Source organism: Phyllopteryx taeniolatus, chromosome 23 (genome assembly GCF_024500385.1).
Source record: "Phyllopteryx taeniolatus isolate TA_2022b chromosome 23, UOR_Ptae_1.2, whole genome shotgun sequence".
Lineage (NCBI taxonomy): Eukaryota > Metazoa > Chordata > Actinopteri > Syngnathiformes > Syngnathidae > Phyllopteryx > Phyllopteryx taeniolatus.
In genome coordinates, this window is record NC_084524.1 from 3,460,221 (window position 1) to 3,482,371 (window position 22,151).

Genomic DNA, 22,151 nt, shown 5'->3' on the forward strand with positions numbered 1-22,151 from the left:
TAAGAATATTGCCCAATCATTAGAAACACAGTCAACGATGTATCTGAATTTGTCCCACTCAGGGTTTCCAGTGGTTGATTGCAAGTCAAATGCTTGAAGAGCAACAACCAGCCGGAGGAAGTGCAGCTGAGCAAACGTTGCAGCGTTTTTCCTGCTTCCGCTGTTGAGGCGGCTGAAAAAACCCAAGACAAAAACGGTTAGGGGGGGCGGAGGGGGAGAGATCAAATGAACTCTAAAATACAGCTTTTTCCCCTATTTGCAAACAAGAGGAAGACTTTGAAGAGAGAATGTAAGTGAGCGACATTCGTTTCATGAGCTTTTTGTGGCCTTTTGAGTTCAGACCGTTTAGTTATTGAGAAAGAATAGCATATATATCAACTGTAAGTATACCATGGCTTGAATTTAACTCATTCCGCGACCACGCTCGTCATCGTCTTTCCCCATTGAAAAGACTGGAAATGCCATTCATCTGTTCCAGCCTGCCATAAAACACCAACACGATATCTTTTCATATAAAAGTAGCAGTCGTATTGTGGTGTATGAAATCATACTGTAACAACATCAATTAAATGTAAAGACTTAGTGCATCATGATTTCTTGCTTTAATTCAATGGACATTGTGCTGCTCCTTCTGGTGTATACTACATATATCCAGTGCATACGAAATACACGTAGATTAGACAGTGGACCGTGACGGCGACAGTTGCATTGATATTTTTCAATACGCCTCGTACGGTATTTCAAATTCGGAAGTTGAGGAGCGAGTGTATTTTGTTGCCTTTTGTCATTTTAATTTTTACATGCAGGTTCAGTGTCAGGCTGGCCTACATTTTCTCCTACAACCTGTTCCAGTTCTGCGGACACACGTGGATACTGACGAACACGGTCGTCAGGTTTCTCACCTTCGGACAAGGTCAGCTCGACGGCGTTGAGGTTACACTAGTGGCAAACTTGGGTCGCCTCAGTTATGACGGTGAAGGCACATATATGTAGACTCAATAGTTTCTTCTTTTTAGTGGAGGTCAAGATCGATAGTTTCTTCTTTTTAGCAACACCAATTGTTGAATATGATGCCTGTGTTAGAACTATCACAAATCATTAAAAAAAAATTTTTTTTTTTGCCTGTACAGATGCTCTAGCAGACACGTTTCACTCAGTCGGTTTCGTCATGAGTCTCTGCCAGCTGCTCTCTGTCTTGGAGCTTTTCCACATCGCCGACAGGATTGAGAAGGCCAGACTGCTTCCACGCCTCATCCAAGTACAAGAAATCACATCAGTCACCCAAACGTGGTTTGACAAGGCCTTGAAAGTCACCATTTCTTCGTCCAGGTTTTAGAGAAAAACCTCCTCCTGATCATGCTCATCCTGGTGGACGAGGTTCAGAGCAAACCGGTCGTGTGCGCGCAGCTCTTCTTCTGGAACATCTTGGACTTGCTGAGGTGCACGCTGGCACACTACGAAAACATCCAGCCGTCAAACACATCTAAAAAAAATAAAAATAAAAAAAGCAAATGATGAACATGTAGTCATCTGGTTTTGGGCCCAGGTACCCCCATGAAGTGATGTGCTTGATGGACGCCCCCTCCGCTGCCATGCTGTGGGCCCGTTACACTCTGTGGATCCCCATATACATCCTGTCAGTTGTCACAGAAGGTGACTGCCTCGCAATCGCTATGAGCAGCCCCATCACCAGTTTCACTGATCGACACGAAATTTGGTAGACGTGTCTATCGTAAGCGTCCGCGCGAAAAAGTCTCGGGGACCCATGCCTGAAACTGAACAGGAAGGCAGCCGTTTTGGTTCGGAGCAGCCACTTTGCGATGAATTCCAGGCCTTATACTTGATTAGAATGTTGGAAAAAAATTCACCCAGCAGGTTTGACCCGTAGCCGTTTTGTTTTAAAGCAGCCATTTTGGGTGATTTCTGGGCTTTGCACTTCCACTCTGGAATTCGCCCAAATGAAGCCCTGATCAAGCAGACTGCCAACCTTCTTTGCCTGTGCCATTTAATGTGGGTGGAGCTTAGCGTCATCGTTTTGAAGATGAATTCTGAAAAAGGGCGTCCTTTGCGATTACAGCTTTAATTTCACTTGGACTACACACAGGGATTAGACAAAGGATTGTGTAACAGGAATACAAACACACTAACTGCCATGATGCTCATTTTTATTACAATTCTGGAGTTCTGTATAAATGAGTCCAATCTTAAAAGAGGCCCAATTCATTGTTTTACAGGGTTCGCTATAGTCCACGCGACGCATTTCATGGAGCAAGAAGCGCCTAGCGTGGGGAATGCCACAGCTTCTGCGCCCATTTGCCGCCCGCTCGTTCTCACGGTCTCGCTGCCTCTCCTCGCTTCGGGTAAAACGTAGCTTTAATTGCTGTGAAAGTTGGGCGGGGGCGTGGGGGGAAACAACAACAACAACATTTTCTCTTTTCTCAGGAGCGTCGCTCACAGTGTGGCAGTCGCTGAAGGAGAGACGACATCAGCTGGAGAGGTGGGCCAAGAAGATGAAGAGGGAATGACCAAATCATAAAAAAATCCAAAACAAACCTCTGGTTCTGGGTTTTGAATTTTTTTAAAAAATAGTTTCGTAATATTTTTACTCATTACTTCATGAGATCGTTGCACTAGTGTGCTGAATTGTCTTAATAGTGAGGACAAAGCGCATACTAGTACATGGACCTTAAGCTGGACACCAAGGATGTGGAATAAATGCTCAAATCGCTTACCGTAGACTACCAGCCATACGCTCTGGTCCACACTGATTTCTTCTTGAACTCGGGGGAGCGCCGCAGGGCCAACAGAGCCGCTGAAAGGACAAGGATGATCAGCTTAGAATCACAATTTCAATCAAATCAAATTCTGTGCGTTTTCCTCACCCCGGGCCGTGTCGATTGTTGTCGCCGACAGACTTTGTTCGGGTCCTTCCACGATGCTGAGAAGCCAGTCTATGAACTAAACCAGGCATACACACTTAACGTCACTGCTAAATGACAAGCCTCCAGGATAGGATGGTTTGCTAGCGGCACTGACCTTGGGCGACTGGCAGCTCCAGGGTTCTTTGTCGAGGAGGGGGGGCAAGCTGCGTGGCAATCCCAGCAGGCATCGCGGCAGAGCGTGCTCCGTCAGCGACTCCGCGCCGTACAGGGCGTGCGGGAGCGCTGCGGGCTTCGAGGCCGGTCGCCACGGGAACCAGCGGGCCCTGATCCCGAGCAGGAGGGGCACGGAGTGGTCGGCCCAGGAAACGACGGTGGCGGCGAAGACTTGGAACAGGAAGTCTGTGGCCTGCACAAAATAAGATAGGGACTCTTTTAAAAATTATGAAACATAAATGGTGGACAGCCGAAGCAGACTCGTATGTCAAATTTTGGCATGCAAGACAAGTAAATCAATAAATAGATAAATAGGCCCAATGACGCCTCGTAAGTTAAGGCACTCATGCTGTACATCGAAAACACGGTCAGACGTCCAACATACCAGTTTGGTGTTCCCACACGTGACAGCGGCGGCACCGTAGGCTACATTCCGGATGAGCCCCATCAACTCTAGCAGCCACTCCATTCGTTTTGAAACGCCTGCAACAAAAATTTAAATTTAAAGCTTGCGCTTGGTCCTTTTCCTGAAAAAAACAAAACAAAAACAAAAAACATCTTTTTTGAGTGACCTGTATTGACACTGGCAGCCAGGCGACACTGGTAGAATGTCTGCAGGAGGATCCAGCCTACCCGGTGGCTCGGCCAACCGCGGAGCACGCTGGCGATGATGTCATTCAGACCCAGCAGGGGAATCCTGCCCCGGGATGCCAGGTAGGCCAAGACGAAGCAGGTTTTCTCCATCTGTGTCTAGAAAGCCATAACATTAAGTACAGTGCTCACTGCGCTTCACTCCCCCCCCCCGCCCCCCATTTTATGTTGCAGCCTTATTCCAAAGTGAAATAAATCATACAATCATTCATACGAGGATACCTCTGTGGCACTCGCGATGCGGTCAATCTCCGTATCAGACATCTCGGACAAACATTCGGCGACTCCCGCATAGAATTCCACTTCACTATCCTAAAGCAGAGGAGCATTAATTCAGTATTTTTTGAAGGTGGCGAATGACACTTGGTACCTCTATCTGGTCGGGAAGGAGGGTGAAGATCTTCTCGGTGGCGGAACACAGGACGGTCCAGCATGCGCTGGGGGGGTTGGGCGCGGCCATGGCTTGGGCAAGGCCCCGCAGCAGAGAGCGTCGCAGGGAGAGACGCTGAGGTCCGAGGTCCTCCCGGAAGGTCCGCAGGCCCAGAGTGTCCACGAAGAACTGGAGCTTGTCTTCGGCGACATGTTTCATCCACGAGGACAGGCTCTCGTGCAAGAGGTCCCGCGTCTGATACTACATAATAAATACACCGTCAACAATGCAACAGCTCAGTATTTAACTTTTATGTACAAAACAGTAATCCAGTTATATTGCGGATTCAGTGCATTGCAGATTTTTTTATAAGGCAGCGTAGTCCAGTTATTCACCTGCACCTCTCTGATACAGTTAACTTTATTGGCTGTATGATTTCAATGTGGCAGCAATGACTCACATAAGGTCAATTGGGCTATTACTTTTAGGAGATTGCTCGAGGATACAAACAACACAACTGGAAAGCCACTGTTTCAAACACAGCTACAGTCAGAGTTTTCAGAAATAAAGTCCCAAATACTAACTGTAGCCCAACGAATGGCTAATTGACACATTCATAACAATACGGAGTCAAGAGCAATGTTTAGCTTGATTTTCTACAACTACAGTACCGTAGTTAAAAACATCACCGCAATGAATCCTGGGTTCCCATAATGCTTTTCGTTGACTACACTGCCCAGACTGTCGGTGTGAGGAATGGTGCTAAGGAACTCGCCTGTTCACACTATGTCCGGATAGGCTGTTGTTAACGCCACACAAGCAGGGCATGACAAATAGGCATGTGCTTGAGTTGTGTGTGTTGATGACGACCTCAAGTGGACAAACAAAATACCTGCACCTCTTTAAAGTATCGCATATTGGCATTGAATTGCATATATCAAACACATACATTTGTATGATAAATTATAGGTCGCCTTCATCTATTGCAGGGAACATAAACCCTGTGATAAACAAGGGTTTACTGTACATTTGCGTTTAATCTTTACAAACATGTATTGAGGTACACATTTTATTTGCTTGCTGTGAAAAGTTCGAGAACCACTCCAATACAATTTTAGGTTTGAAACGTAGGTGTGCAGGTGTGCCTAATGGAAGTGTCCGTACTTACACTGAGACTGTACACAAGAGGAGAGGACAGCCAGGAACCCAGAAAGAGTGATGCACTCTGGGAATACTGAGCTTGAGCTGCAGCCAGCGCCACACATTGATGCTGAACCTCCTCACCTGTCAACACGGGTACAAAATATATTGGAACACGCAAGCGACCGATTTCAAATGTGCGGGACTTCAAGTCAGCGGTTACCAAAGCTGAGTCTCATCAGAGGGGACAAGATGGCGCTCCAGTTGACGGGCGGGTACTGGACGGCGGCTCCGACCGCGGCCAGAGGCTTCAGTGCGGTTTCCACCACACTCGGATGCGCAAACTCAGGACCTGCGTGTACATTATACATTTCAAACATTTGCATTCATCTGATTAAAGAATTGTTGAACTTTATTTCTTGCAAATACTCATACAATGCTAACATAACTGAACGAGCAAACCTTTCTTTCCCGCCTCTGTGAGCAAATCCACGACGGCCCTGATGACGCTTTTCTCAGCGAGGTAACTAAAATCCTGAGGCACTGAAAGGACAACGTCAAAGGCATCATCACGTGTGCATTACGGTCCTCTCGACAACACGTTTGAGCTGCACCCACCTGCTGTGTGACTGTGACTGCTGAACATGTGCGACAAATGCAAGTGGCCCAGCAGGCAGGCACAGTTGGACTGCAACCCAATCGCTCCTGAGAAGGTCACAATCTGACACGCACAGTTATACACGCAGGGTGGGCAGGAAGTAGCGATACACTGTTTAAGTTAAGTTGCTAGGTGTGAATGTGAGTGCTTGTTTGTTCACATGTGCCCTGCGACTGCCTCTCGCCCAAAGTCAGCTGGGACAGACGACCCGAGTGAGGTTAAGCGGTACGGAAAATGGATGGATGGATGGATGGATGGACGTGTTCAAGATTGTGTACATGCTTGAGGCGTGCTGTTGATGCTTTGCCAATTATCTTCTTTTAAGGTCCTCTCTGTTTTAAGTGCTTTGCCGCCATTTTGAGGCAATTACAAACCTTTTCGAGGCAGGCGTCGATTATTTGTGCAAATTGATTCTATACCTAATTTTGGTCACCCTGTATATTAGTGCAATATGCATGAGTGGCATCAATTGGATTATTCATGTGTTGTTACCTGCGAGACGGCCCGGATGACCTCGTTAAGTCGGCTCTGCTGATTGGAGGAAAGTTCCAGTTCGCTCTTGAGCTGGAATACGGAACCAAACGCACGCTCGCCCGATGAATACGAAGAAAAGCATACGGATACGATGTCAAAATAAAGGCGCTTCACCTGAATGAGGTAACTCTCGGATCCCACTAAAGCCACCAGTCCGTTAAGAGCGGCCAGGCGCTGCATGGTGGGACAACCCTGAAAACAGCAACATCAGTTTGACACACACACAAAAAAAAAAAAAAAAAGGGATTAAAAAACCCAAAATGCTGCACCTCCTTCAGTAAAATCTTAACCCAGGCAGCCAGCAGACGAGGTTGTAGGTCCTCCGCTTTGCCGTGGCCGCACAGTGACAGGCCGTGGACCACGAGGCCCAGTGCCATAGAGAAGCCTGGAGTCTAAACAAAAGAAAAATGAGAACACCATCCCAGTTCATTTTCTATGCCAACGAGTTAAAAGTTCACGTCGCGCATTTTACAATACAATACAATTTGCAACGCGACCTGCTGGCTGTCCTCCGTCAAGGTGCGCAGAGTATCCACGACCTCGTCCGCCTTGCCGGGATCGATGGCGCCGCAGCTAAAGGCCGAGACGCTGACGCACGCCACCGAGTACGCCAAAACCTGCATATAAGGATATTAATGGTGGAATTAAGCTGCATGGTTTAGTGCAGTTAATACATTAAAAATATATATTATTTTCATGTAGTTAAATAATTGGTTCATTTATTTGGAGTAAGAAATACAACACAAAACACAGAAATGAAAGATTTTACCTCTGCATTTATCATTTTCTTATATTATCTAATAATTGGTGCATTTATGAAGTGTAAAGTAATACAATTAAAAAAAACACATTTTCACATATACATTTATGATTTTCATTAGGTTCAATAATTGCTTAGTTTGTTTAGTGTAATAAAAAATACACGTAACTATTTTTATTTTATTACATAATTATTTAATTGAATGTAATATAATACAATAACAAATATTACAATGACAATTTTTAAGAATAGGTGTGTTTCATGCAAAAAAAATTTGGGGCGAAATGTTAAAATGAAAGCCTTCACATATTTCACTTTTTTATTTGATTAATTGGTTAGTTTATTTGCTACCACTAATACAATAAATATATTAAGCTGAAATATATATCCTATTTCTTACACATTTGACATTGTATTACCTCATTGGTTGGTTAATTGTAATCAAATTAGTAAATAATGACATAAAATTAGCATTTACGCACAGATGTGACACTTGAGTTTGCCCACTCCTGGAATATTAAATTGCATTAAATTGAGAATTGTACACTTGGACCTGCAGTACAAATCCTAAGAGTCCCTCATTTGGATTTCTACGAGAAGTATGCTTCAAGCATTGTATGCTGTATGTTTTTTTTTTTACCTCCTGCAGCATGCGCCCCTGTCCGCCGCTATCCTGCAGGGCGCTTAGGAGTTTGTCCAGTGTTTGAGTGACACGGGCGTGTTGGTGTGTCTGCCCGCCACTGCAAAGAGCTGCAAGCAGCAGACCCAGACCCAACATGCAGCCGGTACTGAGGAAGGGGGAGAAAACCATTAGTATAGTGGCGTCCCTTGTTGCGATCCCCAGATGGTGCACTAACTTGTACTCCGCGTCGGTGTCGAAAGAGCAAGCTTCCAGAGACAACAGAGCATCGAGGAGGAGGTCTGTGTCCTTCTGCGGGGTGACGTCACTGGGGGCGAAAAAAAACTCCAATTATTGTTGACGACATACAATTATGTATGTACGATAATGAGAACGTGCGATACGGTGAAGCTGCAAAGAATAAAGCGCGACATGGCGAGGGACGACGATAATTGGGAACATCGTGTACATTTGTTACCTGAGGCGCTGATGATGCAGGCCGGACAGAACCATGCCAAGAGCGAGGCCGGAGTGGAACTGAATCGCCTGAGAGCTGTCGGCGGTGGGCGACCCGGGCAGGCCGGACTGCAGCGCGGACACGACCTGGTTCAGACTGTCTTGATGCCACAGTACCAGCACCGGCACCAGCAGGGACAGCGCCAGGCTGGCGCAGGAACGGGCGATGGCGCTCGCAGTGTTCTCACCCGAATAGGACCGCTGAGGAGGAGGACCACAAATATACAGTGGATAGAAAAGGTCTACACACCCCTGTTCAAAGGCCAGTTTGCGATATGTATGGATTAAGAAAAAAAAAATAATAATAATACCAATACAAATCATTTCAAAACTTTTTCCGAGCCTACAACCTGTACAATTCAATTAGTGGTGCAACGGTTAATCAACAACTAATCCATTATCAAATTTGAAACACTGTCCTGCTTTTGAATAAAGAGATGGACAATTTTTTGCAATGGAAAAAGTGTTTCTTTTCATCCGATTGATCGATTAACTAAAAAAAAAATAATAATAATATATTTTGTTTTAAAGCCACGGATTAATTGATTATTTAAATAATCGTTCGTTGCAATCCTAAAGTCAATTGCGTTAAGTAAGAATAAACACCTAAAATAACGTGGTTGCACAAATGTGCACACCCTCGTATAACTGAGATGTTGATGTGTTCAGAATTAATCAATCACATTCAAACTCATGTTAAATGGGAGTCAGCACACACCTGACCCCATTTAAAGTACCTCTGATTAATCCCAGCTAAAGTTCAGCTGTTCGAGTAGTCTTTTCTTGACAGATTTTTCTTTCTAGCAGCCGCTTGAAGGTTTTGTGCTAACATTTGTTTTCATCAGACTATAACACGACTAATTTCGCAAATGTCTTTCGGAGATTTTGTCATTTTGTAGTTTGCTGCTCCCATCTAGCGAAGGAGTGGCTGCAGCTGACTTTTTTGCACACAACACAAAGCGATAAAAGTTGGGAAAAGACCGGCAAAACTTACATGCAGGTACCATGGAAACACTTGTCTTTTGGCCTTGTAGCTGCTGCTGATGATGCTGAGCAGAGTGTCAAGCACCATCGCCAACCAGCTGCTTGTGGGCACAAACTCTGGTCCAACCTGAAAGCAAGAAAGTCATTCTGTAAAGCATTTTACACACAATCCTGCCTTAAAAACAGATTCACAATGTCTTACTCGGAGGCCGGCGTCGTCGTCGGCAGGCAGGTTGCGTTCATATTTAGCCAGGACGGCAGCCAGGGCACTCAGAGCCAGTACGGAGTTTCCTTGAATAACAGGACTGTCCCTGAACGGCACATAGCACGTACGCACGTTAGCCTCTAAAGAGTTGCAATGACACCTCGAGAATTGTGCTTCCACTCACTTTGTTGCACTTTTGATGGTATTTGTTAAGTGATCTCTGGCCCTGAGAACAAATGAGGGAAAACAGCGAGAGGCGAGACGCAACGATTTTTAACGGCAGAAATTTAAATCGCTCGTACACGCGAGAGAATCGGGGGTGTGATGCTCACCACAGCCAAGCACAGTGTTGTTTGTACTGCAGCTCTTCTGGGTCTTCTTGGTCTTTTTTGCGCTGCATTTCCAGATCAGCGCGTCGACCCTTAATGCAAAAAGGGAAAAAAAAAAAAAAAAAGGGGGACTTGTACCTTTAAAAGGGGACATTTTATGGTACATTGCATACCTTTCCGAAAAATGTGCCCGGAAGCGAGATAAGATATCAGAAGAACCCACCTCGAGGACTGCATGGAAAGTGCGATTCATAAAACCGCGCCACGCCTGAGGCAGGAGCAGCGCGCGGTGCCATTCGGATGGCTGAATGTTCACCTGCAGAACATATAACAACGTGAGGCTTTTTAGTTTTTCCCCCTCGACAAAGCGACAAAAAAAAGAAACAAGGGGCGCATGCGAGTACTTCGTGAATGAGGGCGGTCATGGTTTGCTGATAGCTACGGCTGCGGCAGAGCAGGTGGCGCAGGATGGGGCGGCCCTCGCGATCCGTCTGCTGCGGTAGCTCATAGCAAAGCAACAGGCCAGCTGCAACACACAAGAAAGACAAGTGCCCATATATAAATAATAAGAACCGGGACAAGACCTTGTTGGCAGCAGCACTGTTCAGAGTCCGCATCTGGGATCTGGCTTTAAGTTCCGCAAACAAATGACAGTTCCCAATTTCATCACCTGCTAGTCCTTGTTTGAGCCCCGGCTGCTTGTTCTTCTCGTAGGACTTCAGCATGAACGCTGGGATTCCCGCCATAGTTTTACCCTGGTCCGAACGCAGGCCGGCCCCCCGCAGGGCGGAAAAGTACACCCCCCTCGGCATCTGGCTCATCTCCTGCTTGACCAGTGAAGTCAGGAAGAGCTCCAAGCCTGCGCAGTGCCACAAATGTCATAGATGAAGCATATTTAGACCAAAAGGCAAGACTGCGTGTATTCATTTACCTGGTAGAGCAGGCGAGGGGGTGAGAGTCAGCAACTTTACATACGATGAACCCATGACTGACAGGTCTTTCTCTTCCTCCTCCCCAGACTGCTCATCGTCCTCGAGCTCAGGCGGCTCCACAACAGGCCTGGCCTACAACAGCAAACACAGTGAGAAACCAAGGAGATGAAAAAGCGTGCCGACGGTTGTTGTGCCCATTGTTCTCCCGGCCTTCAACCCCTCTATCCCTCTGCTCTATCTCTGCGTCGCAACCCAACCAGCCGCGACAGACGGTCGCCCCACAGAGTCTGGGTTCTGTTCTGGGATTCTTCCTCAGAGGTCGTTTTTTTCTGGCCTCCGTTGCCAATGCTTCCTTATTTGGGGTTCAATTGCTTTTCTGTAATGTATGAGGAGTGGGGTTTTTGACTTGCTCAATGTGTTAAGTGCCTTGAGATAACATCTGTTGTGAATTGCCACCATAAAAATTAAATAGACTTAACTTACTGCCTCGGGGAGATGATTTATCGTGTGAACCGCTTCTGGGAAGTCTGCCAAGGCCTGAAAGCAACAGCTGGCCACCTCTGGATCCTGTTGCCGAACATTAAAAAAAAATAAACAATCAACCAATAAATAGGGTCATTGGCATAGCAGTCACAATATCAGACTGTGCCAGTATGTTTTCTACCTTGTTCACAGCATAACTCCAGAGAAGGCTGACCGCTTCCTCCTTTAGTTTCTATGAAAAAAAGAAGAACGTGTTAAGCATACAGTGGTCCCCTAATTAATCGTTTATGCCCCCACCATAGATACACACACACACACACACACACACACACACATTAACACACACGTATAAATATACGATGGCTTAAACCCAAACTTCCTGCGCGAGAAACGCAGCTGTGACCTTAATTTCGGTAGACAGCAGAGGGCGCTATTGCCCAACATGGCGGCCCCTCTTTAATTCTTATTCCGTGAATGTTTTTTTTTTTTTTAATTTGCATGCATGCATCTCTTCAGCAGGCACCTCATACTCCTCAGACATGACGGCGAGTTGCGGAACCAGAGCCAGAAGCTGAGAGACGGTCTTGACCATCAGTGGACGGGAGTCGCACCTCAGTTCCGGTCCGAGACTTCTCCATGTCGACACGATGTCCACTACCTGCAAAAACACATTGAACATCAAAGACACATGACTATTTAAGTTTTGGTTTACCTTTAATGGGGATATATTCTGGAAAATTGACTTAATTTAGTGCTTGTGGGTCTCTGGAGTGTGTACGTTTTAACAATACTGTATAATACAATATGTGCTTCTGATTTGCTGTGAATATGCATATAATGCATTTTTATTTTTTGCTTTGTCTTGTATGCAAATAATTAACATACAAGTGAGCTTCCGGCTCTCTACCACCAGATGGTAGCAGCAAACTTCATAAAGTACAGGAAACTGTTGTTTTGTATTTTTGTGCTAGCATTTTCAATTTTTTTGTGCAGGTGTTTTGTCAATTTTTTTCAGACAGAAAATAGAGCTACAGAAAAAGAAAGATGCCCATTGTGCGTGCTTCAAGCTGTTTGTTGCCACTTCCAGTTCAAGTTCACTATAAAACTACACACAAAACAAAGAAAATTCCATGTTGTGTATTGAAGTAAACCAGGTAAGTCTTACAAAAGTCAGCTAGCTTAGGGCTAATAGATAATTTGAAATGCCATAGACATGCTAACAAAATGAGCATCAATACCATGGTAGTTCTCAAGCTTTTAACTGATATTTAAACAAATGGTGCAGCAAAAAGTATATGCAACGCATATAACAATACACAAAGGCATATAGTATTCGCGTTTCAACGCCAACCTCCGCACGGCACAGCTCCTGTAGTCCTTGCAGGGCGAGCACTGCAGGGGTCACCTGGTCGGGTCTGACGCATTGCTTCAGAGTCAACGCGATGGCGGCCAACATGTCACTTCCGTGCTGGTAAGGCCTGGCACGTACACAGACGTCAACACGCGCGCACAGTCAGGTTACAACGAGGCGTACCAAACTATGAGATTGAGCCAGACACGACGCGAGTGGTCAGACCTCTCTCGGCAGATGTCTCGAAGACAGGCCGCTCGGGCCAGCACCTGCTCCCACTGGGTTTCCCTCCCCATCACCACCCTGTTGTCCTGCTGAGCCAGCAGACGCTGCAGCTCGGGGTAAACGCGGTCCTGGTGCAAAAGGGAAAAAAAAAAAAAACAGGTCAATAACACTGATGGAGGAATTAGTCAAAGGGTCTGTATTTGTTGAAGTAGCCCACCTGTTTTTTCCAAAGAGCGGTAGTGAGCCGCATGGCCGCTGCTTTGAGCTTAAGGTTGCTGGCCAGCATGCTGAGAGTCTGTAGCACCGTGGGTACACACAGCTGCAACGCAAAAACTGGTTGAGGGATGGAACTGTATTTAGGTAGATTTTTTTGTAGCTATCGATACAGTGAGTTTACGACTTTTACCAGTCTTTTTTTTTTTCATTATTATTATTTTTTTTATTTATTACAAGTATCTGTACATCTACTTAAGATACCTTGTGGGTCCCAAGGTTTGGCAGGCAGTCGAGCACCGCGTTACACAGGAGTGGATTCTTTTCTTTCCCCAGCTTGAACAGCAGCACTGGAAGAAGGGATGGCACCTACAATGCAGACGTTTTCGTTTAAATAACAAAATCAGATTGGTTGGCGAGCTAGATGATACATTAAAAACTGACAAGCAAATTTTAACAGTAAATCGCCAGGTGGTCCAGTGAAAAGTGCTGCCCAGTGGAAGAAAACCCAGGTCTCAGTCGGGTCATGGGTCCCCCATCAGGATAATGACACAAAACATAGATGCAGTCTGGAAAAGGAACCCCTTCTTTCTGTCATTATAACAGAAGGGCACCGACAATTTTCTTTGTATGCAGACATGAGGTGGTGGGCTCGGCTGAGGAGAACAATCCAATTTGTCAACAGGCATCTTCCACCACATAAATGCCCGGTGCAAGTGGCACTGTGGGAGCAATTAGAACAGCGGGGGAATCCTCTTAACGAGCAGCCTTGGCACCGCATGTTATTTCACATCATTGTCTGGAGCTGGAGGACTCACATTGCAGTCCCACAGGCTCAGAAGGAAGTCTGTCTGCAGCAGAAAGCCCATAGAATTCAGGGGTGTCAAACTCAAATTGACGGTGGTCCAAAATTCAAATTTGGGACAACGTCGTGGGCCAAACTCAATATTTAATGAATAATCACTGCAATGTGCATTGTTTCCCTTCTCTGCAGAAATGTAGTGTGAAAGTTTATCATATGAAAACAAACTTACATTTTGCTTAAACACTGAATCTGGAATAAACAAACTTTAATGTCATAAACACGAGAAATCAAATTTCACAATCCCATCCATTCTTTGATCATCCAAAACAAATGAAAATACAGATTTTGAAATGTAAACAGGCAAGACTTGTCAAATCTGGCGACTTAAGTCTGCCTCGAGTCAAGTCTTGAGGCTCGGGTCCCAGGTCTCCAAGCTGGTCACTAACCTGGTGGGCGTCGGCGGCCGCAATGGCCCGTACGGCGTCCAAAGCCAACCGGCAGACGTCGTCCGCACCCGTGAGGAGGAGGTGGGTGACGATGAGGGCGAGAGAGCTCGGCAGGCGCTGCTTTGACGACAGAGCCGAGGTGAGGGAGAGGAGCCAGTCGACGGCCGCCGATGGATGATCGACCGCTTGACGCAGTGTGGACACGGCCGCTCTCAGTTCGCTGAACCAGGGAGTGAGAAGAAGTTCCTCTGGTAGACGGGACTGACAACATGGAGAAGGACATTTTCATCTCAGTATGGGAGAGCTTTTCCAACTAACGAATTTTTGTGTTACAACAATGATTTGAGTTACGACCACGAGATGGCAGCAGCGAACTACGCAACATTAAAAAAGAAGCCACATGTGCTTGCTTCAAGCTGTTGACAGTCCCAGATCACGTTCAATGTAAAACTAAACATAAAGCAAAGACAATCACATCTTGTGTATTTAACCAAACCAGATAAGTGTCTAAAAAAAAAAAAAAAAAAAAAAAGTCAGCTAGCTTAATGTTAACACACACTGCAAAATACTCGAGACGGGCTAACAAAATTAGCATCGATGTTGTGGTAGTTATTAACCATAAAACAACAGATATTTGAACACAAACAGTGTAGCAACAAAGGCAGACAGATAATACAAAAATATATTATTTACGCTGTGAAGAAAAAAAAAAAAAACATTGATACTACTGCGGCGCAATGGTGGACGACTAGTTAGCCCATCTGCCTCACAGTTCTGAGGACAGGGGTTCAAATCCCGGCCCCGCCTGTGTGGAGTTTGCATGTTCTCCCCGTGCCTGTGTGGGTTTTTTTCGGGCACTCCGGTTTCCTCCTACATCCCAAAAGCATGGGTGCTAGGTTGATTGAAGACTCTTAATTGCCCTTAGGTGTGAATCTGTGCGCGAATGGTTGCTTGTTTCCATGTGCCCTGCGATTGGCTGGCGAACAGTTCAGGGTGTACCCCGCGTCTCGCCCGAAGATTTCTGGGATAGGCTCCAGCGGGCCTGCGACCCCAGTGATGATAAGCGGAACGGAAGATGAATGAATGAATGAATGATACTACCGCTATTCACCATCAAATCTACGTGTAAATGTACAATATGTATTATAGTGCCCTCCTGTGGCCAAAACATGCACACCACAATTGACTGAATTAAAACATGGAATCATATGAAAATATGAGCGAGTGTGGCATAACGGCAAAAAGATGACTGAAGAAGATTAAGTTCAGTGAAGGTGAAATAAAAAACAAAAAATGGTTTAATTCTTTACATTCTATTTATGTCATTATTTTGTATTTGCATACAGTACAGTAGCTGTAGATTGTTATTTTTCTTGTTACTTGTTTCTGATAAAAACATGTTGCAACATTTTTTGCTGGTGTTTTTTTCGGGGCGCCGGAAGGAATTAACGGCATTCCCGTTGTAAGTCAAGCTACCACCACTGTACCTGCTGGAGTCTCGCGGTCTGCCGACTGACGCTGCTGAGCACGCTCTCAGCCAACTTCCGGTTGAGGTTGTGTGTGCGGCGCTCCGCAAGTGGCTCAGTGAGATCTGAACAGGACAGGAGCTGCAGCACGGGAAGAACCAGGACGGGACTCAACCACTGCGACAGCTCAGTGTGCTCGGGCACTAAAGTTAGCACTTGAAAGTGGACAGAAGGTTGGGGAAATGTGCAAAAATACAATGTTAGGATTCAAATTGACTCAAACATTTTGCTGTGACTAATCTTACATTCATATACTGGAAAGCATAGGAATGCAAAATTAGGAAAGTATAAAAAATTGTGACCATGCACCATTTCAGAAATATGATCAAGAACAATTATTTTCCTTTTGAATGTTCAGTGTTTCCCTGCTGTATCACAGATTTTCAAGTGATCATTTTTTATGGGTTTTTACAGTATACAGACAAGTCCAAATTTAGAGTTGCGCGCCAGTGTACTACCATGTTATCTCACAATGTGCCGGGCGGCACTGAGCACTACTAGAAGAGATGCAACGTAGTTGAGAGCGAGAAGATGCAGATAAGTTTTTTTTCTTTCTTTTTTTTTTAAATATACAATGTTTAATTCCCTTTATGTGTCAGTTTTACAGTCAACAACTTGGAGTCTGAAGGTTGTGGCTAAAAAAGCATAATGTCTTCTTTAACACATTCACTGCCATTGACGGATTTAAAAGTCAAATACCCATGTTAACTGGGAAGGCTGGCAAACTGGGAAGGCTGGCAGTGAATGACGTAATCACATATATTTTAATACAATTATTTAATTTTTTACATTCATGTAGGGTTTTTCTTTAGTTTTTTTACCTAGACTGAGGAGGCTACTCTGCTGTGCTGCGGGGGCCTCGAAAAGTAGCAAGGCTAGACCCATTAACAGCTCATCCAAAGACAGCTCCTACAAACAAATGTGTTACTATTAGAAGACACAAAAAGGCACACGAATAACAATTAAACGTACAAATTGTACTGGCTGACCTGCGGGCAAATCGGGATGAACTGCGTCATCAACCCGACGAGAGGCCGACAGTCTCCGTTGAAGCTGAGGCAACGCTGGGAGGCGCAGAGCAGCTGGAGCAGGAGACGCCCTCTCTCGCTCGTCCACGGCTCTTCGCGCTTCTTGGACAGACTGGGAAGCAGAGCGCGGATGAACCAGTGCAGCTCCAGCACCGCCTCCACACAGTCCACCTGCCATTACAAATATTCCAATAACCAGGGTTCGTCCTACATCTAATACTTGGACATTATCAAAACTGTTATAACCTAGTTGGGTGTCATTTTTAACTGCTACAGCGGTATTACGGTATTAACCGTTTGAGATTCCTCCTAAAACCGTCAAAGAAGCGAAGGACAGATTTTCTTAACTGCCTTAAAGTACGACCTCAGCCAAAATTTGAGCCAGGAAAAAGCCTGATAACCCAAAGTACTCATTTGTTTGTCAGCTCTTATTTACCGGCATGCGCGGCACCAGCTGGCAGAGGCACCGGAGCAGGCTGTCGGACACCGGCGAGTTCTCATCCTGCTCCTTGTTCTGAGGGACGGGCGCGCCGACCGGATCTGTGGGAAGCAACGTCCGGAGGAGACCCTGTTGAAGGAGGCTGTGCTCAGGCCGCCTCTCTGGTTGGCAGTAGAGGTAGCGTAGGAAGGGGACCAGCATGGCGACGTAGGCGGGTTCGTTTCTGCTTCATCACAGACAACATCAGCGCCAGTACTGCCTGCTATAACAGACTTGGGGCAGGATGTTCAAGGTGCTTGCCTATCAACAGCCAGCTGAACAAAGTCATCGATCACCGAGAGAATGGCAGTCCAGCAATCCGGACGGTTCTCCAGTGCTGTTATGTATGGGTGGGGACTACTCCTATGTAAATGTAAAAGAAACCTTTTTAAATTGTGGGGAAAAAAATGCATCATGTCTCCTTTAAGTTGTTGAGAAAATGGATGATTTTTTTTTTCTCCATACAATGTTGTTACATCCTTGCTTTAAATTGAGTAAGGAAACTGTCGTGTTTTTACCTCTTGTTAACCATCATGAATGTGCAAGCCCATCAAGTCCAGACTAAACACTTGCGGTCAAATCCAAGGTGATGTCTTCGGGGTCAGGCCCACTTAACTAACCTTTGGTCCCATCAATCCACATGGAAAGAAGTCCAGTGACCGAGACCGACTTGCCTCCCTCCACTTTGCACTCCTTCTCTGCCATTTTAGCACGCTAATGACCTGGGCGACCATCTCAAACCCTTCCCTGTCTCTCATCACTCATCAACCTGGCAGCTATCATCCATCAGCCTCTCACACCATTCCCAAACATTACAATTAACCCCCGTTCACTGCAAATCTGCGCTATGGAGACCACACCAAATACATTTGTCAATAGTTTTACCCCTTCCACACAGTTACATCATTTATGTAACATGGGCTCATGTTTGTGTACATTCTAGATGCATGGTGTTGATGCTTTGCTGATTATTCTTTGTCTGTGTTGTTATGGACCAGAGTACAAAAAAAGGGGGGGTTTTATTTATTTACAGATTGTCGCTATTCACGTCACTGTTCGGTCCCACTGTATACTGTAAAAACCTATAAAAAACAATCGCCATAAACCGCAGATTTCCATGATATAGCGGGAATGCGAACTATGAACCCTGCGATGTAGCAGGGGAACACAGTGCTTTGCTTCCTTGAAGAGACTCCATGTCAAATCCTTTTACATTCTGATAAAGATTTCACTGCAGTGTCCCTGGGCAGGGTAAACCAGATGGATTAGGAGTATTTTGGGAACGCCAGATTGGGCCAGACTAACTCCTGCCAAGGGGCCCAGGTTACTATATGCAGATTGGGCAGGACACCGACGAGTAGACGCTCTTGGGAAGCTTCATTAAATTACAATTGCATTAACAAAGCTAAAATCGTGAAATTGGCATGGCACAAATGATATTTCACAGCACGTTAACGTGTCACGGCACAGTGGTCGGGAATCGCTGCTGTAAACGACTGACCTGATGCCGTAAGGACAAGTGAAGTGTGTTTCCCGGTCTCGGCGGTCCGCCTGCATCTGTAGCAGCAGCCCCACGACTTTAACCAGCCCCTGGACATTCCTGAGGACGGTTTGAGTCTAAACCAGCGCACACGGAGGAAATGGCGAGACATGAATACGTTTTTGTACCTCGCAGACGGCAGTAGGTTGAGGACGCCGTTAAGGACTTGGTGCAGGTCGGCGTGGCCTTGATCCACCAGCAGCACGACGGCGTCGCAGCAGGCCGAGCGCACCGGAGCGCAGTCGCTGCAGCACTGCTCCCACAGAGTCTCCAGCGCAGAGCCCTGACACAATAACCACTTCAGCTCCCGTCCACCCATCCATCCATTTTCTACACCGCTGAGCCTGTTCAGGGTCATGGGGAACTGCAACCTACCCTCAGGTGACTTGAGGCAAAAGGCGGACTACATACACCCTTAACTGGCCGCTAATCACAGGGGACACACCGAGACAGATAACCATTTACACTCACTTTCACACCATCACAGAGTAGGTACGAAACCCAGGCTGCCTGCACCGAAGGCAGGCAAGTGTATCACTGACGACACTGTCGGTGACTTGACGACAACAACAGCAAACGTATTTTGGAGGAATTCACCTGTGTGGATGAATGGCTGATCTGTCCACTCTGGCCTTTCTCTTTAAGCACCGCAGCAACAAGCCTTCTCACCGCCTGCAAAACCAGAAATTAACGTTCGAGGACGAGGACACGTCAATTTGAGCCCCCGTCCGAAATTTGTGAGTGTGCTCACTTACAAAGAAATGAACAGTTTGAAAGTTACAATTTCAACAGGGGATCAAATCATTATACAGTAGAGCCCCGCATATTTGCGGCTTGGCACTTGTTGTTTTTTTGGGGCAATATATCCCCACTTATTCAATATTTTTGGGGGATTAAAAAGGATTTATTTCTCCCAATGTACGTCAATTATTTGTGGATTTTAGTTATTCGTGGTTGGGCCTGATCCCTATTCCCTGCGAAAGGTGAGGTTCTACTGTTCCCCCGCTGTCCACGCATTTGCAGCTCACCTGGGCTTGTATGATGGTGCTCGGGAAGTCAAGTTGCACCTTTAAGGCCTCCATCATGCCTATGAAAGCAGTAGAATTCAGTCAGCAACTTAATATGTTTCAGCAGAGTCGAGGGGTTGGGGGGGGGGGGGGGGTCTTGGCCCCACCCTCCCATTTAAAACACGAGTATCAGGTGTCAGCCTGTGAAAGACAAGTGATGCGGCCACCTGTCGCCGCACACAAGGATTCTGAGGACGGCAGCGCTCGGAGGTATCCAACGTCGAGGCCTTCGAAAGACGATCCCCGTCTCGTGTAGTCACGTTATCAGCCTGCGGCCGTGACATAATTCATCATTCCATTATTCACGTCAACAGGATGACGGGCCCACCTCAGCTCGTCTCACCAGGCTTGACATGGCCTGACTCTTAGACCAATCTACAGGGATCTAAATGTACAGCAATTAGAAGTTAACAATGCTGTATCTGTTTTCGCGACAACAACAAAAAAGGTTTGCTTGCAGCAGCCAGCAGGCGTAAGCTGATATAATGGTTTAACATTACTAGAAACAAGGCTGAGCCCAGCACCCACCCAAAACCCAGCGAACCACCCCCCCCCCCGCAACTGTTATCTATGTGATAAGCCAGTGTGCTCTACTGTCCAGCAGCAGTGCGCCGGCCCCCTGGCTCTCACCGCCGAGCTGTTTGACAAGCGACATGAGCAGGTAAGTTGGCTGCACCTGCTGCAAAATAAAACACCGTAGAGAACGGGACGGATTTCAAAAGCTCCTTTTTATACTGTCATGTCAAAATCAACATCTGCTAAGCTGGGCAAGGTGTTCAAGGTTCATTCTGCCATCAGAACATGTGTCCCCGGGTGTTTTCGATTTGCAATATAATTCAGTAAAGCCTCTAAACTTTTGCGCCTCAACGTGTTCGAGCGGTTTCTGCTGCATATTTTCCATACTGCCGAACAATATGGACCTGCAACTGCAAAGGTCTGCAGTAATGACAGAAGGGAGGACAATACTGCAACACTTGTTGAGCCAACAGAGCTTTAGAAAGACCAGCGAGGCTTTTGCTGTGCACACGTCCAACACACAACACGGGAGTCCCAGCGGCCTTTCAGGTGCCACAACAGGCCTCTCCACAGAAATATTATTGGACCTGTTGTCGTTAAATAAGGGACAAATCCATCTCCAATCATACTATTCATTTGTCCATGGATGAAAGCTTAGACCAATTAAATCCATTGACAGAAAACCGCTCTAGATAAATTATGTTTTCCAAACTCAACTACGCACAAATATTCTATGAGTCATGTTCCATGAACACAGGTTTCTTCATTTTTGTGTGTTTATCATTAATTAGCACAATGGGGCACATACAGTACACATTTAAAAGTTTGAAATGATGAGCACAGAGGGTGAATGAAAGAGGTTTGCAGAACAATCAAATAAAAACAGACGCTTAAACCAGTGACGAAGTAAAGTGTATTGTATGTTCTAACAAATATTGTTTCCAGTGGCCGTTCGTGTAGAATAAAAGAAAGCTGGCAAGCAAATGTTTCAACAATGGCCTCATTTCTTAATGGAGTTCTGCCATATAATTTCACTATAATATTAACTCAATCGGGGCACTGGTCCAATGAGGACTCAACTTAATTGGATCTATTCGAACATTTGTATTGTTTATTTAAATGTATTTTTATATTTATCTGGTGATGACAGTTGTGCCTAATACTGTAGCCATGGAAGGCTAACCTGCTAATAGCTACACATCACTATCGACGGGATTCTAATCGGCCAATCAAGTCGTGCAAAATATTAGCTATGTTCATTAGACACATAAGGTAGCACATTAAGTAATGTTATTGAGAGCATCGTTTAGTGAAATAAAACTTTCTACTTTGAGCATTTTATAAACTTTACCTCGTTCACAGATTCGCTACAGCATGGAAGTACGGCGAGCACCACGAGCCAAACGTTACGCAAATTCAGACGCGCGCAGTCCACCTGTGTGTTCAATTCTTACTTGTGTGTAAATTATATTATGTTATGTTACAACCATTGTCTTAAATATCCCATTTCAGATAATTCAAATAATGTTCATCACTCATAAATGACTGCTTCAATTTAATTTTAGGTGACTAAAACGTTCAGTCCATTTAACCAGGGGGCCATGAAGGTAGCGTCAAATACTTCTTTCCTTCTTGTTCTCCCATTGGTTATCCCTTCGCGTGAGCGCTTCCAACATTGGG

General features: G+C 45.7%; 2 protein-coding genes across 5 annotated transcripts; one reads left to right on the top strand and one right to left on the bottom strand.

Moving 5' to 3' along the window:
• The first annotated feature begins 169 nt into the window (after positions 1-169).
• hacd4 (3-hydroxyacyl-CoA dehydratase 4) lies at positions 170-2,571 on the top strand. The gene is made up of 7 exons (XM_061763725.1): positions 170-289; positions 807-913; positions 1,131-1,258; positions 1,330-1,439; positions 1,547-1,653; positions 2,235-2,360; positions 2,443-2,571. Coding segments are annotated over exons 1-7 (663 nt in total). The 5' UTR covers positions 170-287; the 3' UTR covers positions 2,526-2,571.
• On the bottom strand, positions 580-22,079 carry focad (focadhesin). 4 transcript variants are annotated; one of them, XM_061763720.1, is made up of 46 exons: positions 21,823-22,079; positions 20,123-20,340; positions 19,917-19,975; positions 19,486-19,560; positions 19,017-19,171; positions 18,850-18,948; positions 17,610-17,711; positions 17,307-17,532; positions 16,832-17,041; positions 16,664-16,751; positions 15,804-15,997; positions 14,317-14,577; positions 13,330-13,434; positions 13,070-13,171; positions 12,853-12,980; positions 12,628-12,754; positions 11,800-11,934; positions 11,458-11,508; positions 11,277-11,360; positions 10,793-10,925; positions 10,532-10,720; positions 10,266-10,387; positions 10,085-10,177; positions 9,865-9,953; positions 9,717-9,758; positions 9,530-9,638; positions 9,338-9,454; positions 8,306-8,544; positions 8,066-8,155; positions 7,849-7,996; positions 6,946-7,065; positions 6,718-6,840; positions 6,563-6,640; positions 6,407-6,478; positions 5,875-5,977; positions 5,719-5,799; positions 5,480-5,608; positions 5,285-5,400; positions 4,117-4,377; positions 3,969-4,058; positions 3,668-3,845; positions 3,481-3,578; positions 3,037-3,288; positions 2,883-2,958; positions 2,733-2,812; positions 580-1,483 (listed from the first exon to the last, which is right to left on the bottom strand). In XM_061763720.1, exons 3-45 carry the CDS (start codon positions 19,971-19,973, stop codon positions 2,739-2,741), a joined length of 5,421 nt encoding a protein of 1,806 aa, XP_061619704.1. In that variant the 5' UTR covers positions 19,974-19,975; positions 20,123-20,340; positions 21,823-22,079; the 3' UTR covers positions 580-1,483; positions 2,733-2,738. The 4 variants fall into 4 exon arrangements, with proteins under 4 accessions (XP_061619704.1, XP_061619703.1, XP_061619705.1 ...); XM_061763719.1 differs by lacking the exon at positions 20,123-20,340; XM_061763721.1 differs by lacking the exon at positions 21,823-22,079 and having other exon boundaries at positions 20,123-20,456.
• Between the last annotated feature and the right edge of the window lie 72 nt (positions 22,080-22,151).